General features: G+C 36.8%; 1 protein-coding gene across 1 annotated transcript; it reads left to right on the forward strand.

The window, feature by feature from the left end:
- The first annotated feature begins 12,826 nt into the window (after positions 1-12,826).
- On the forward strand, positions 12,827-13,780 carry LOC112562477. The gene has a single exon (XM_025235758.1). It carries the CDS (start codon positions 12,827-12,829, stop codon positions 13,778-13,780), a length of 954 nt encoding a protein of 317 aa, XP_025091543.1.
- The last annotated feature ends 1,170 nt before the right edge of the window (positions 13,781-14,950 follow it).

The following is a 14,950-nucleotide window of genomic DNA, read 5'->3' on the forward strand; positions in this document are numbered from 1 at the left end:
TGTTTTGAATATTTACTCGGTTTCACTCTCAGAAAATAAACACTTGATAGAAAGAATGTAATGATTCATATTCCTTGTCTTCATTGCATGATGGTTCATATCTAGTACTGCTACAATTGTATATAGAAAAAAGGAAACACAGACTTTTAAAAATTCATGTAATAAAGAAGAGTAGTTTGCGAAGCTTTTTAAAAAATGTTGTACAATAGTCATTAAATAAAGAGAAAACGATTGCTATGAGACCTCTTAGGTGTTACTATCTTCCTAGATGTCGTTGATACCTCTTCTAGTAAGTTGGTCGTGTTTGGCGGGTTGTCTACCCCATAAGACATCTCTACTCTGGTACACACACCCCATTTTCTTGCACAAGTAGTCTGTGGCTTGTCAGCAAGTCATCTTACACCCTAATTGGGGAGATCGCTACTTCCTTTCAAGATGACCACATGGCCCTGTTGGAGGGTCACATTCAGTTAGCTGTCACTGGGATGTTTAGTCTGATATTTAGTGAATTTTAATTGTTACATAGTAATTAGAAATAGGTAAACATAACAGGCGATGACGAACAACTCTAGTGTTAGAAATACTCGCGAAATGATGAAAAAGATGTACATCAAGAAAAAACTTAATTCATAATAATTAAACATCGTGCTGTTCTCATGTACCTAGTTTTGAAATTTACCTCGCTAAGTAACTTGATGTTGTCTGTCGTTAAGAGCTTGTTTTTACTGATTGTTGTTCTGTGAACTTCAATGTTCTATGGTGACTGGAAGCAAAATGTATTTCAGACACGAGCGATACTTTTCACAATGCTGCAATGGAAACCGTGTGAAATCACGAATGAAAATAGTGCTAAAAGCGTACTCGTATACTTTACTTTTGATCGAATTTTTTTTTATTCATTCTCTTTAATATAACATCAGGTATGCTTTTCAGCTCTCGGCATACTATCAAGTTACAGAATGCATGTACTTGAAATTTATAGAGTTTCCAAAATCCTCGTATGACAACCACATGTTTGATGAACTACAAGAGTACAGCGGCTTTCAAGTTGCTTATTTGATGGTGGAGTCTCTCCTCCACATCGCGATTCTTCGGGTGGTCTTCTCTACCGTAAGGTACTGATGTCTTTCTGGTACCTTGACGATCATCTACCTATTTGCTCATCTTCCCCATTCAGCATTATTGTGCTTGTTGTCCAGGTCTGACTTCCTTTAAGGCAAAGGGTTTTATTATACACTTAACAACAGGAGATGATTATTATATTGCGTTTATTTCCTTAGTTTCTATTTCTTGTTTCTTGTCGTTCTGCCCTAATATCTTTGTTTGTCACTGGACTTTTTATGTTGGTCGCCTTTAAAAAACGGTCATAATGAGGAATTCTTAGTTCTTAGACCCAGGATTTGTTTACAGTAAAGTCGACAGGTGTGAGACAAGGTGTGCTGCAGGATAACAGTAACTTTTCTGTAAAGAAGCTTGCTTTAGGGTTTGTCTGGCCTGGACTGTGATAAGCACGTGGCAACTGGTCTGGGGAAACATCGTGCAAAGTCGTATCAGAGACTGTCCACGGGGAGGACAATCTGGATATCAATGAGTTCTCTGTAGACTAAGCTGTAAAAAACATTGTGTGTGGAGTCCCTTGAGCTTGACCTTAGGATAGCGATACAGCACTACATAAGAAACTTTTATTATTTTTGTCATTCTTTTGATTGTTGTTATTATTATCTTTTAAAAATTAAAACAATATCAACATGGATATTGCATATTATCTTCATTTGCAAAAAGCATCAATATCTTTTCTTCTTTGTGTTAAAGCAAATGGTAGATTTGTTGATACTTCTGGTAACATGGTACATCTGTTTTTCATGAACATTTTTAAGATACCTTTACATGGGCCATTGTAATAACTTAGAATTAAGTCACTCTTACGAAGTACAAGATTTTTGACATGGTATGTGTATCTTAATCTTAAAACGAAAATTTTTTTGTGTTTTTTTATCTCTAGTTAAAAATAAGCACTATTTTCTAAGTCTTTACGTCGCCACAGGTCACTTAGTAAGAAAAATAATTTACCTTTGTAGTGTGGTCTATAACATATTGGAAAGTTAAAAAAAGTAACAACGAATTCTTGCAATAGATGGCGCTAGTTTATTTTTGGAAGTACTAGAGTCGTTCACATCTGTGTTATTGCATTGCATTGCATTTCTGACAGTTGTAGCTTCATTCTTAATGGAAAAAGAAACATTTGGTCGAGTTTGTAGATATTATAGCACATTGAAGATGGAAGATCAAGCTGTGCATCATATTTTACTTTTTTACTCCAGTAAAGGGAAGAACGCGCGTCAAGCTTGTGAAAAGTTGCACGAACTTTACGATCACAATGCGATACAAGAACATCAGTACCAACAGTGGTTCAAGAAGTGTCCTGCTGGCGATTTCGATATCAAGAACGCTCCTGGGGCATGGAGGATCCACTAGGGTGATGACGTCATAATAAGGGCAGGGGTCAAGTCAAACCTACGAGAAGTGGTGCGCAGACGGTATTTGTCCCAATTGGACGAATTTCCTCAAAAGCATAGAAGCAGAGATGCTTCAGAGAAAGGCTGAGCTCAGTGTGGTGGGATTCTAAGGGTTGTCGTGTTTTTTGAGGTCATACCAAACTTCGTACAATCATTTCGACTGTGTACTGTGGGCAACTGGACAGTTTGAACTGATACATTATCCAGAAACATCCAGCGCTCGCTAATCGTAAAGGAGTTGTGTTCTGATACGACAAGGTGAGACCACACACAAGTTTGATCACAAGTTACTGGAGCTTGGATGGAATGTGTTGCCACATCCACCGTACTCTCTGACCTTGTGCCCTCATACTTTGATTTGTTTTGCTATCTTCAAAACTCCTTGTATGTTTTAACGTTCAATTCAGACGAGTCAGTAAACGAACACCTTGTTCCGTTTTTTGCCGATAAAGACATGTCCTTGTATAAACGAGGAATTATGAAGCTCAAAAAAAAAAATGGCAAAGGTATAAAAAAACGGCAAATATATCTTTCTTTGTTCTTTGATCTCTATATGAATAAATAACATTAGGAAAAAATGTCACGAATTTCACGATAGACAATCCAATAGATTGGAGACGATATGCTGCTGCTTCTTTCACTCATCATGAATTTAAACAAACCCCATAAAAACCTAAGGTATGAAATGATTTTTCTAACCTATTCAGTGTTCTAGAAATTTGTGTCCTTATTAAATGTCTCTGTTAAGGCAGTCTAAACGGGTAAGGGTGTTCTTTACCTTAACACTCCACATCTGGAAGTAAAAAATGAAATGGGTAGTAATAGAGTTCTCTTGAATAATTTTAGTCCTTTGAAAGACATGGAATTATTAAAGAGTATCAAAGATGAAAGGCACTTTTCTCTTTATGTGTATATCTTTTTGTCCCTTCCTCTCTCTCTCTCGCAGTCTGACACACACATATTAGTTTTGACCTTTGATTAAACATACATTTTTTCTAGTACCTCAAAGAAATCAGAAAGTTTTTTTTTCAATAAAGACACTACTTTACCCTTAGCACTTTTTCCTATGTTAAATCAAAAAAAAAGTGTTAGGGTAAAGTAAAATATACAGACACTTAAAGCCCTACTTTGAAACACAAATTACAGAATATGTTATGAGAAAATGTTTTAGTCATCCACAGCTGGATGCACAGTAGAGAAAACATGTCCTTTCAAGTAGAAGAATACACAGTCTACATTGTAATCGGCTTCGTTTCCTTGGATACACCACATCAGACATCAACACAAAATAGTTTCATTGCTTCGACTGTCGTGCTCCTTGTGCGTGACAACCACCACGGTCTAGCACTAGATTACAGGCTCAGAGAATTCATATCTTAGTGTCGTTGCTTATTCCATTACAATAACCAGAACTTTTAATTGGCAGTCACAGAGACTGGTTTTGTTCTTTGTCCACATCACTAATGAGTCTTGTTCGCGAAGTCAAAACACACAAACTAGAGTAAGTTAAAGTAAGCTAGTTTAAGAGTAGGAAATGATGTTCAAAAGACAAGGCAAGAAAGGCGAAATTCAGAGCATTTTTTACGGGACAATGAAGAAGGGGGCCTTCGGTAATAAAGACCAAGTCGAGGAATGGCCTAGTCAAATCAGAGGTAGCAACTGCTGCACCCACTTTTGACTCATGCTGTACAATAGCCAGCAACGATCTTAAAGTCCCGTAAAATCAGGTAAGGAGGAACTCACCTCAGGTTAGGTGAGACAAGCGTACGATCAGCAATAGTATACAGTGAAACCTCGGTTAACGAACTTAATCCGTTCTGGAAAGCTGTTCGTTATCCGAAATGTTCGTTATCCGAAACAATTTTTTCCATAAGAAATCAAAGAAATAGATTTAATTGGTTCCCAGCCCCTGTTGACTCGCCAATATTTGAAAGTTACAGGCTATATAGGTATTTGTTATAATGCAATATACATGGAGTTAAATAAACATAAAAAAACATTAACGAAAGCTTCTAAACATCAGAAAACTTGCCGTTTTGATGGCGTGAGTGGATGGAGGTGTGGGGAGGAAGGGGTGGAATTACTGCTTGGATTCCCCCCCCATGAGCCAAGTGACATTGTAAAATCGGGGGTGACTTCCCTTTTCTGTAGCTTTGAGGTTAAAGGAAAAAAACTTGTCCAGTGTCTGTTCCTTCTGTCTTTTGGGTAATACGACATCACATATCCGACAGACGCATGCCACCTTCATACTTTGAAATCATTTCCTTTTTCAGTTCATTTGTTGGCCGCTTCCTTGTCATTACCTCACTACTATTAATCTTGATCTTCTTTAGAGCCATTATTGAGGATTATCTTATTAAAATAAAGCACAAAAATCACTAAATAAGAAGGATGCGCATAGATAAGGAACGACTGATCGTAACTGTGTCTCGAGCGCGAATGATGACATGCTGGTCGGTCACGTGTGGTTCACGTAGCTGTTCGCTATCCGAGACAAATTTTTAACGAAATTTTTGTTCGTTAACCGAAATATTCGCTATCCGAGGCATTCGCTAACCGAGGTTCCACTGTATATGTATATGGTTTCTGACCGAATGAAGAATAGTATTTCGTTGCCAGCTTCGTGACAATTTGTTTACAATGTGTTATACAAGATTTAATTCGCACCTCCGACGGACTATTGCTGCTTAAAGATTAGTCCTTGAACATTTCAGAACTACAATTTCGTGTATCTCACCTTCGACAGGTAAACTGCTCGTGCGGTGATCTTTACTTAGTTACATAGATGTTTCTTCTTATTATTTTTTAAAAATCACATTTGACTGGCCAATACAGCTATGACTATGTGGTGATGTCAGTACAGAGTCTCTGCTGTTCTCGCAGATATAAAATCTTGCTCGCATCTCATCTGCCTGGTAGTATTAATCGCCTCTTTTCCTGTCTTTCTGCCTACTAAAGAGACTATGACAAATGTATCTGAATCTCGTACTCGAGAAATAGTAGACAACAAAATAAAGCAAACCCATGCAGACAAACATTCCCCCGATGCTGACACAAGCGAGGTAAAAGTAACGGTACTGCTTTAGTGCTGACTCTCCATTGAATAAAGGGTAAACTCTCAGCAAAACTCTCGGCAAAATGACAATGCGAGAACTCGATGGATAAGAGGATAAGCATTTTTGTCACTGTCAGTTCCTTCTGTGCATTACTTGTTGATGTTTGTTTTCGCCATGCGACAGTCTGCCACAGTCTAATACTAGTGATGCCAGTAGCGATCAAGACTATAACAGAGACAGGCACGGCCATGATAAATCCGTAGAATATTCCATCTACAAAATCCACCAACTGTTTATTTTTCCTCGTCGCATACTCCGTGACAAAAAGCCCATAGTTGTTACCTTAGTCCTCTGTCAAAAAAACACACTAGTACATATTTTGCAAGTACACACAGCCTAAGAAAGCTAACAGAGGCACTCCAGTGAGTATGATGATGGCCATGTTCCTGGTTTTCAACACAACTTTGCTCGAGTGGCAACAGCACACACGCATCTTTCAATGGCGATGATAACAGACAACAATATTGAACGTAACCTGCACGTATAGTATTAAAATTTTGTTGTTGATGAGAGTTCAAACACCCTGCCGTATGTTTCAGTAGAGGTAAACATAAACATCTGTTCAATGTATATTACGAAATAGAGAAAAACAAGCACAAAAGTCTACAATAGCTAAACTAAACAGGCAGAGGTTGACTCTGTCTCGCAATCCTTGTGTAAAGAAATAATCATATTGAGAACATTAGTCGGGCCTGCGAAAAGAAAGAGTAGGAAGGAATGACCACAGGCTGATTTTCAACTTTGCGATAAGCAACTCGGTTTCTGGGGTTATAAGGTCACCGGACCATCAGACGATGTCATCACCACACAGCTCCCAGAATCAATCTTAGAGTTTGTTGTAATGTTGTCGACTTGAAGGGGTTCACTTGTTGTAGTAAACATCAGGCCGCTGCTGTACTCCACGATAAGCTGTTGATAAATCTTACTTAACAGCTTTTTCACAAAGCAAATATAGCTAAAGAGTTTTATCTTTTAAATTTCTTTGGAAGTGATTTTTCTTATGTTTTTATGTTGACATTCTGCACACAGTTAATATCTCTTAACACGCTTTTTTTTTAGGTTTCAAATACACTGCACCTAAAGAATAATGTAAATGATGAAACAAATGATGTACACATAGAGTGTCTTTACATCAATGAGTGCTCGAAACAACAGGTCTGTGAAGTACACTTTAGCGCAGAGATTAAAGCCATGGGAGATAAGTATACTTTTGAGACATTGATTAATTTTTCACTCAGTGGAAAGGAAATTTCTTGGTAGGAGGAGGCTGAAAGTAATTGGAAAAAAAACTAATTCATATTTCGTTCGCTGAAATAGCTGTTTTTATTAATTTATTTTATTTATATTTATTTTATTTATTTAATTTGACGTAGCAGGGCAAGCAAAGGTTTTATAGAAATAAGTATGCACGTGCACACACATACACACACAGAGTTACACACTACACCTTCATAGACACAACTTCATGTCCATAAATGAGCACATGCTTATTTTTCATAACCACACCAAAAATATCTGATAATTATCCACGGAAAATCTTCTAAGATAAATATTAACAAATTGTTACATTTCTGTTTTAAATTCAATAATTGTGTTTAGGTAAAGAAAATAATGAAATGAATAAGGCGATCATTTATGACAAATTAGGGACAAATATTTACATAACCTTCTGCTTAAATTTGTCCCCATCTCAAATCAAACATGCAACATCTTTTTTAAATCCTTGTTAAATTGTAACTATATTTAAGAACATGCTCTACCGTATTGTACAGAAAATCTTCCCGCTTCTACAACCGCGGTACTTGTATCTGAGGTAAGTGAAACCGTTGGTCGCTGCCGTCAGAGACTTGTCTTCAAAATACCTTACTCACCTTCAGGACATCTTTCCATGTACCAAATAAAAAGGATGCTAATAAATCTAGCTATTGGTGCTGTCACCTAAGCACTCTACACACGAAACTAAGTCATGGCGACTTAATAACTCAAATGGTCAATGAAGTCGAGTGAATGAATGTCGAACATCAAGTTTATGTGGCGTACAGCAGCGGCCTGATGTTTACTACAACAAGTGAACCCCTTCAAGTAAATAATGTCAATAATGATTTTGAGGTGTGAAGAATTCTCGTTAGAGAAGAGAACGATGAAAGTAGAACGATAAGGAAAGTGCGTAGTGGGGCATTGCAGGGACCTTTCACACCCGTAGGGGGTAACCATAAAGAATATAAAAATGATAGCAGTGTATTTTATGGGTGGTATACTGTACAACAAATATTTACATTATATGCCCAGTCTTTATTTAATGCTGCTGAATGTGTACATATTTCAATGAGCCTCAAAGTTTGTTTTTACATAACATGAAAATGATCTGACACTTTGGTCGAATTTAAATGACCATGGCTAAACAGTTGTAGCTCTAGTCATCGTCTGGGATGTCGATGGAGAAAACAAGAATAATAAAACAACAAAAAGTGTTCAAATACCTAACAACAATGTCGTACTGGCTTACAACTAATGATTAAGAATACTTGGAGTTATTCACCTGGTATCAGGATTGAATCGGTCAACAATTTTTTAGCTTTCAACAGGTAAAGTTCAGTCACTTCACTACTCGTCGGGAACAGTGGTTGAATAAATATGCAATGCTAACTGATCCCTCAATGGCGAGGATACAAAGGTTCTTTGGAGTTTATTAGATTATCTACGATTCCCCAAACAATTGACAGTACTGATAAAGTCACTCACATAAGGACAGATTGTAGCTAAATTTACAATTTAAAATCCCTGTTATCTTTTGCAAAGACAAATAACTTGATCAAATAATTGCTGGTAAAATTTAAAGAGTAATTAACTGCAGGTAATGTAGCGAATTTTCAATCCAATTTGTTGTGATTACAACGAGTAAATATCTAGTAAAAATACAGTTTAACATACAAATATTGTGCTTGTTTGTTTAAATACGGGAAATAAATTTAAGTGTGGGTAGTACTGTAGTATGCAAGTGAACGGTAGTTTTAATGCACGTACATTATTGTGTTCATGCGTGTGTCTGCGTGTCCGAATGTAGATTTCGAAAAAAAAGTAAGGAGAGTGATGTGGGAATAAAAGTAAAAACAAAAACAACGTAAAAACTACACGGATTTGTGAATTATCAGAAATATTTACGATTTCGTAGATGAAAACACTTTGGGAAGTTGAATGCGTGAAGGAGTAGTAATGTAAAGGTGTGTCTAAACTAAAAGAAAATAAGCGACTTCAAAATAATTTAGTAAGCATTTGATATTCAGAAAACAATATTCAGAAAACATCAAAATGATGTTAATGAGAAGACAAGATTGTGTATATCTTTTTTTTGCTTGTAATCATGCATGTGTGCTTGAATATTTGTGTGTGAGTTTGTGTGTGTGTGTAAAAGATAAGGAATGTGTGCGCAGTAAGACGAAAATAAAACCCAGGTTATTTTAACACATTCCATAATAAAACTTGTACTAAAATTTATATTTTTGCATGCTTATATTTTTAAGTGAATTAGCATGCACACACGCACACACGCACTTATGTTTTCGATGTGCTACTGCGTTATGCGTGTTTCACTTTAAAAAAAAAAATCAAACCTTCAAGACATCGCAAGTCAATATAATACTTATACTATTTAATAATGTAGGTGTTTCGATTTAGCCTTATGGATAATTATGTTTAAATTTTTTTTCTTTGTTTTGTTTTTACGCATCCTCTAGCTCCAAGGCCCATCCTTTCTATTAAAAAAATCCTAGTACACCAAAAAAATCAGTCAATAGTGTTGAAACTAGTTCTAAGCCCCCTTCAGTGTGTCACTTCTCGATCTCTGCTCTTAAGGACGTAGTGGTGCTGTGCTCTTGTCTACAAACCGTCAACAACGAAAGTCAAATCCGGAAATATTTTTTAAAATTTTGTAAAATCGTTATCATCAAATATTATGGCACAGGCAACAGAAACAGTTTTTATTAACAGACTTTCTTAAAATATAGAAACGTGATGAAACAACATTTAACATGCTCGACGAACATCATGTATAAAGTACTCGTTGTACGAGGGCGAAGACCCGATCGGCCCCGAGTTTCTCATCACGAAGTTAAAGTCAGGTGTGATCATACCCCTGGCAGATAATGGACTTCTTTGCAAGGGAATATTTAACTGAAATTAACTGAATAAATGTCGTTGTGCTCTGTATCTAACTAGTTATTTAACTTTTTACTTCTTCACAATATCTGCCTGTACCCGCTATTGATATTTATGGGGCCTTTGCCAAAGATTTCTGTAAGTCCAGTCATAATCCTCCACAAAACGCTCTTCATACACACTCACATCTAATGCTACTGAGAACATTACATTTTGTTGACCATGTTCAGTGTTTCACACGTGTTTACTTTAGGATGAGTGTTGTTATTCGTTCCGAACACAGCTAACAACAACAGCTGCAAGCGGGTCCTTCAAGTCCAAGGGAATCTCTGTTAGTCTAGCTTTTGTATACTTTGTTGTTGGTTTCGGCTATTTGGTTCTCTTTACAGAACAGTCTGTGTGTTACACTCCAACCAAACTTGTTGATTTATGTGGAAGTTTGTTAGAAAGACCAAAATATTGCTCTTCACTTTTCTTAAGCTGTGTGCTCGGTGTAATATGTCTGTGTGTTGTCAAGCACGAATGCGTCCTTTTTTTTCAATGCATGCAAAACTGATGCTTAACATTGAGGTAGACAGATTCATGCAAAATCTCAATCATTAGCTGAGGAATGCAAGGAATGGTAAAATACTTTGTGGTATATTTCTGCAATAGGAAGACAAGGCTGACCTCTGAGATCGCTTACCTATATTCCATATTTCTCTCCGAGCTCTACCTTTTGCCAGTTCGATATTGTATTGATAATATAATCATCAATATAATCATCACACTGTGCTATCACTGTCTTACTAGCCTCACCACGTACCTGTCTGAGGTACTGATGTTCTACTACTCTAGTCGGTGTCTGCTTGTATTCCTTTTGTTTGTTTGTTTGTTTGTTTGTTCGTTTGTTTGTTTGTTTGTTTATGGTAAATTTTTCTTGCTCTATAGTGTAGAGCAAACAGACTTCGCCTGGCTGACAGAAAAAAGTGGCGGTAACTGAAAAGTTTATTTTTTCCTGTCTACAATTGTTTTATTGAGATATTAATTGGTATTTATGCTTAATTACGAGCACATATGTCGATATCTCGAGGCTCCAAAGTCGATACCAGAATGCCTAAGCAGACTGAGAAAGTATATGACAATACATCTCAATCCCCCACCACCCGCATTCTAACGGGTAACTACACTCAGCGATCTATATTTACAGAGATATCTGGGCCAAAAATAGTGGAATTCTCACAAGGTCCACACAAAGTGTTTTCATATCTCCTACCTCTATCAAATGTCAGCTGCAAGAGACGGTAAAGGAATGCAACTTTTATACTCCGTCAAACTGAAACACGAGAAAATTAGCGATACTGCAACAATCTCCCTCAGAATTTAAACAAATTGGGTGGATGGTGAAAACATTTGTCGTTTGTCCTCAGTTGGTGAAACGGCATTTCATGTTTCAACAACTTTTAAGCTTTTAGCAGATGAAAGTTCCGTCACTTCACTACTCGTCGTTGACGATGATTGAATAAATATGCAATTGTAACTGATCCCTCAATGACCGGACAGAAAGGTTCTTTGAAGTTTATTAGATTATCTACGATTCCCCAAACAATTGACAGTACTGATAAAGTCCCTCACATATGGACAGATTGTAGTTAAAGTTACAAGTTAAAATGACGGATATCTTTTGCAAAGACAATCTGATCAAATGATTGCTGGTCGAATTTAAAGTGTAATTAACTGCAATTTATGTAAAGTTTGTTGTAAATACCACAAGTAACTATATATAGTAAAAATAAAATTTACATACAAATAGAGTGCTTGCATGTTTAAATACGTGCAATGATTTTAAGTGTGGGTAGTACTGTAGTATGTGTGTGAACGTTAGTTTTAATGTACGTACATTATTGTGTACATGTCCAAGTGTAGATTTTAAAGAAATATATGTAAGGAATGTGATGTGGTAGTGAAAAGAAAGAAAAACAAATCAACGTGCAAAATACAAGAATCGGTGAAACATAAAAAATATTCAATAAGATTTTGTAGATAAAACCTCTTTGGGAGGCTGAATACGCGAGGGCGTATATGTAAAGGTGCGTCTAAACTAAAAGAAAATAAGCGACTTCAAAATAATGTAGGAAACATTTATTATTTAGAAAACATCAAAATGATGTTAATGAGAAGACAAGATTGTGTATATCTTTTTGCTTACAATCATGCATGTGTGCGTGGATATTTGTGTGTGCGTGTTTGAGATAGAAGGAATGTGTGCGCAGTATGACGAAAAAAACAAGTTATTTCAACGAATTTCTGAATGAAACTTGTACTAATAATTATATTTGTACGTGTGTATATGTTTAAGTGAATGTGCATGCACACACACACACACACACACACACACCTATGTTTCCAATATGCTACTGCGTGATGCGTGTTTCTGCTCGAAAACACCCAAACCATCAAGACAGTGCACGTCAATATAATACTGATACAATTAAAATGTAGGTGTTTCGATTTGCCCGTGTGTATAATTATGTTTAATTTTTTTAAAAGTTTTTACGCATCCTCTAGCTCCAAGCTTCATCCTTTCAAAAAAATCTATTACATTAAAAAACAGTCAATAGCGTTGAAAATAGTTATAAGCCACCTTCAGTGTATCACTTCTCCATCTCTGCTCTTAATGACGTAGTGGTGACGTAGTAGTAATGTCTACAAACTGAAAAATAACTACGAAAACAGAAACCCGAAATATTTTGAAAGTTTGTAAATTAGTAGTCATAAAATATTGTGGTAGAGGCAGCAGAAGAAGTTTTATTGACAGACTTTCTTAAAATATAGAAACGTGATGAAGCAACATTAAACATGTTTCACGAACATCGCGGCACTTAGAATTCTCAGTATATGTAAAATAATATTAACAACAACCTAATGTATTTGTAGTAAAACATTTCTTTACATTGAGTACCTAACACCTAGGCGACTTCATAATTTAAAATCAAGATATTAGGTTCAACAATTTTTAAGGATACTAGTAAGACGTTTTTCTAAACTAAAACTACTATGATGCCAGACAGCCACACAACGGTTTATTCGCCAGTAACCTCCCCTTTAGCTAGAAACCTTTCAGGGAATTCTTCTGCCTTCTCCGACAGTTGCATTGTAACCTCCTCGTCTTATGGAGCCGGAGACCTGATCAGCCCCGAGGCAGAGTTTCTCATCACCAAGTTAAAGTCAGCTGTGATCATACCCCTGTTGTACCTCTTTGGTGGTCCAACTAATCTTTTAAACATGATTGTCTTCTTCAAGCAGGGATTGGGAGACCGAGTCAACCTCTGTCTCTTCAGCCTCGCTATTGTTGATTTTACTAGCGTGTCCTTCTATTTTCTCATCTTTGTTGAACACATCTTTATGTTTAACTCACCTGAAACTTTCGGTGAAGTTTATGCCTTTTTGATGAGCAACAAAGTGATGCTCTTCTACAACATGGGTTACGGTTCCATGCTTCTGTCAGTTATAATTGCTCTTGAGCGATGTATTTGCGTGTTGTTGCCTCTTCGTGCAAAACTTTTACTTAAGACCAAAACTATGGCAGCCATCATCATCACAACTGTGCCGACTGTGAGTTTCTTAAGGCTCGCGGTGTTGGCAAAATACGTTATGTTGTGTATCTACGACAAGAGGAGACAACTGGCCTTAAAGGGTCCTTATGTTACTGAGTATGCCGTGAGGAACAAAGAGTTTCTGGAGGGGCTCGACGGAATATTTTATGGATTTATCATGGGACTGGGCTGTCCTATCATCGTTCTGATCGCCACTATCATCACTATCGGCAAACTCTGGCACACAGCCGCCTGGCGAAAACAGACTTCGTCTGCTAACACTCGGAAGGAAATGGCCGTGACCAAGATGCTTGTTCTCTTGTCCTTCATGTTCCTGGTGTTTGATTTGCCGAGGATCTGGGTGAGGACCTACCCTTTGTTTGACCCTGAATTTAGCACTAAAGGCCAGCATCGCTAATTCTTTCTTGCTTCTGGCAGCTTCGGAGAAATAGGCTTATACATGGGGTCGTCCTTTAGTTTCATCATCTACTATTTTGCATCTTCCAGATACAGGGACACGTGCAGCCATTTGTTTAAGATCCAACTCTGCTTTCCGGATCGTAGTTATAAGAGGGACGTGTCCAAAAAAGCACAATATTACTTAAAGAACAACAATGAGTAAAACACTTGTTCTGACTTACCTTACAATAACTTTAATGGTACAGTATTCCGTGGTATATTTCTGCAATAGGAAGACAAGGCTGACCTTTCACACAAGGTTTACCTACATACTACACTTGTCTACGAGCTCTACCTTTTGCCAGTTCGATATTGTATTAATTACATGATCATCACACTGTACAATCACTGTCTTACTAGCCTCACCACGTACCTGACTGAGGTACTGACGCCCTACTACTCTAGTCGGTGTCTGCTTGTGTTCCTTTTGTTTGTTTGTTTGTTTGTTTGTTTGTTTGTTTGTGCAAAATTTTTCTTGCACTGTAGAGCGGAGCAAACAGACGTCGTCTGCCTGACAGAAGAAAGTGGCGGTAACTAAAATGTTCATTCTTTCCATTCTACAAATGTTTTGCTAAAATATTTATTGGTATTTATGCTGTTTCGAATCCTGAATGTAATGCAAAATACCAGCATTGAAATTTTGACTTGCTGCTTCTAATACTGCAGAAGTATTCTTGTTTATCTTTCTTTTGCTGTATAGTCACCGTTTGATATACTGATATACTTTAACTACATAGTCTACTTTTGAGACAGCAATAGATGCTTGACAGTATCTACCAAGTAATTTTTTGTGTCGCTGATACATTTACATGTATCACCTTAAGTCCGGGCCTTGACCTTTGATTCTGATACCCAGGTACGCACAAATTCAAAGTAATTTTCAAAACCGAAATATTTAACAATAAAAAAAAATAAATGTAAATTTTAATTTAAAGTTAGAACAAAAAAAGATTGTTGTTACCTTCACAAATTGTGAAATTGCACTTTCTTCTAAATCTGAAGAAATTCAAGGATATCATATAGTATTTTATTAAAGGAAATTCTGATCCCGGCTTACACACAATCGATAGTCACTGAGACGTTTATTGCGATATGTAATGGATGTAAATGGTTCCATATATAATGTAAA

This window comes from Pomacea canaliculata, linkage group LG4 (assembly GCF_003073045.1).
Source record: "Pomacea canaliculata isolate SZHN2017 linkage group LG4, ASM307304v1, whole genome shotgun sequence".
In the NCBI taxonomy this organism is placed as follows: domain Eukaryota; kingdom Metazoa; phylum Mollusca; class Gastropoda; order Architaenioglossa; family Ampullariidae; genus Pomacea; species Pomacea canaliculata.

Coding starts and splice junctions, on each gene's coding strand:
- LOC112562477 (XM_025235758.1), top strand. CDS start 12,827: ATGCCAGACAGCCACACAACGGTTTATTCGCCAGTAACCTCCCCTTTA.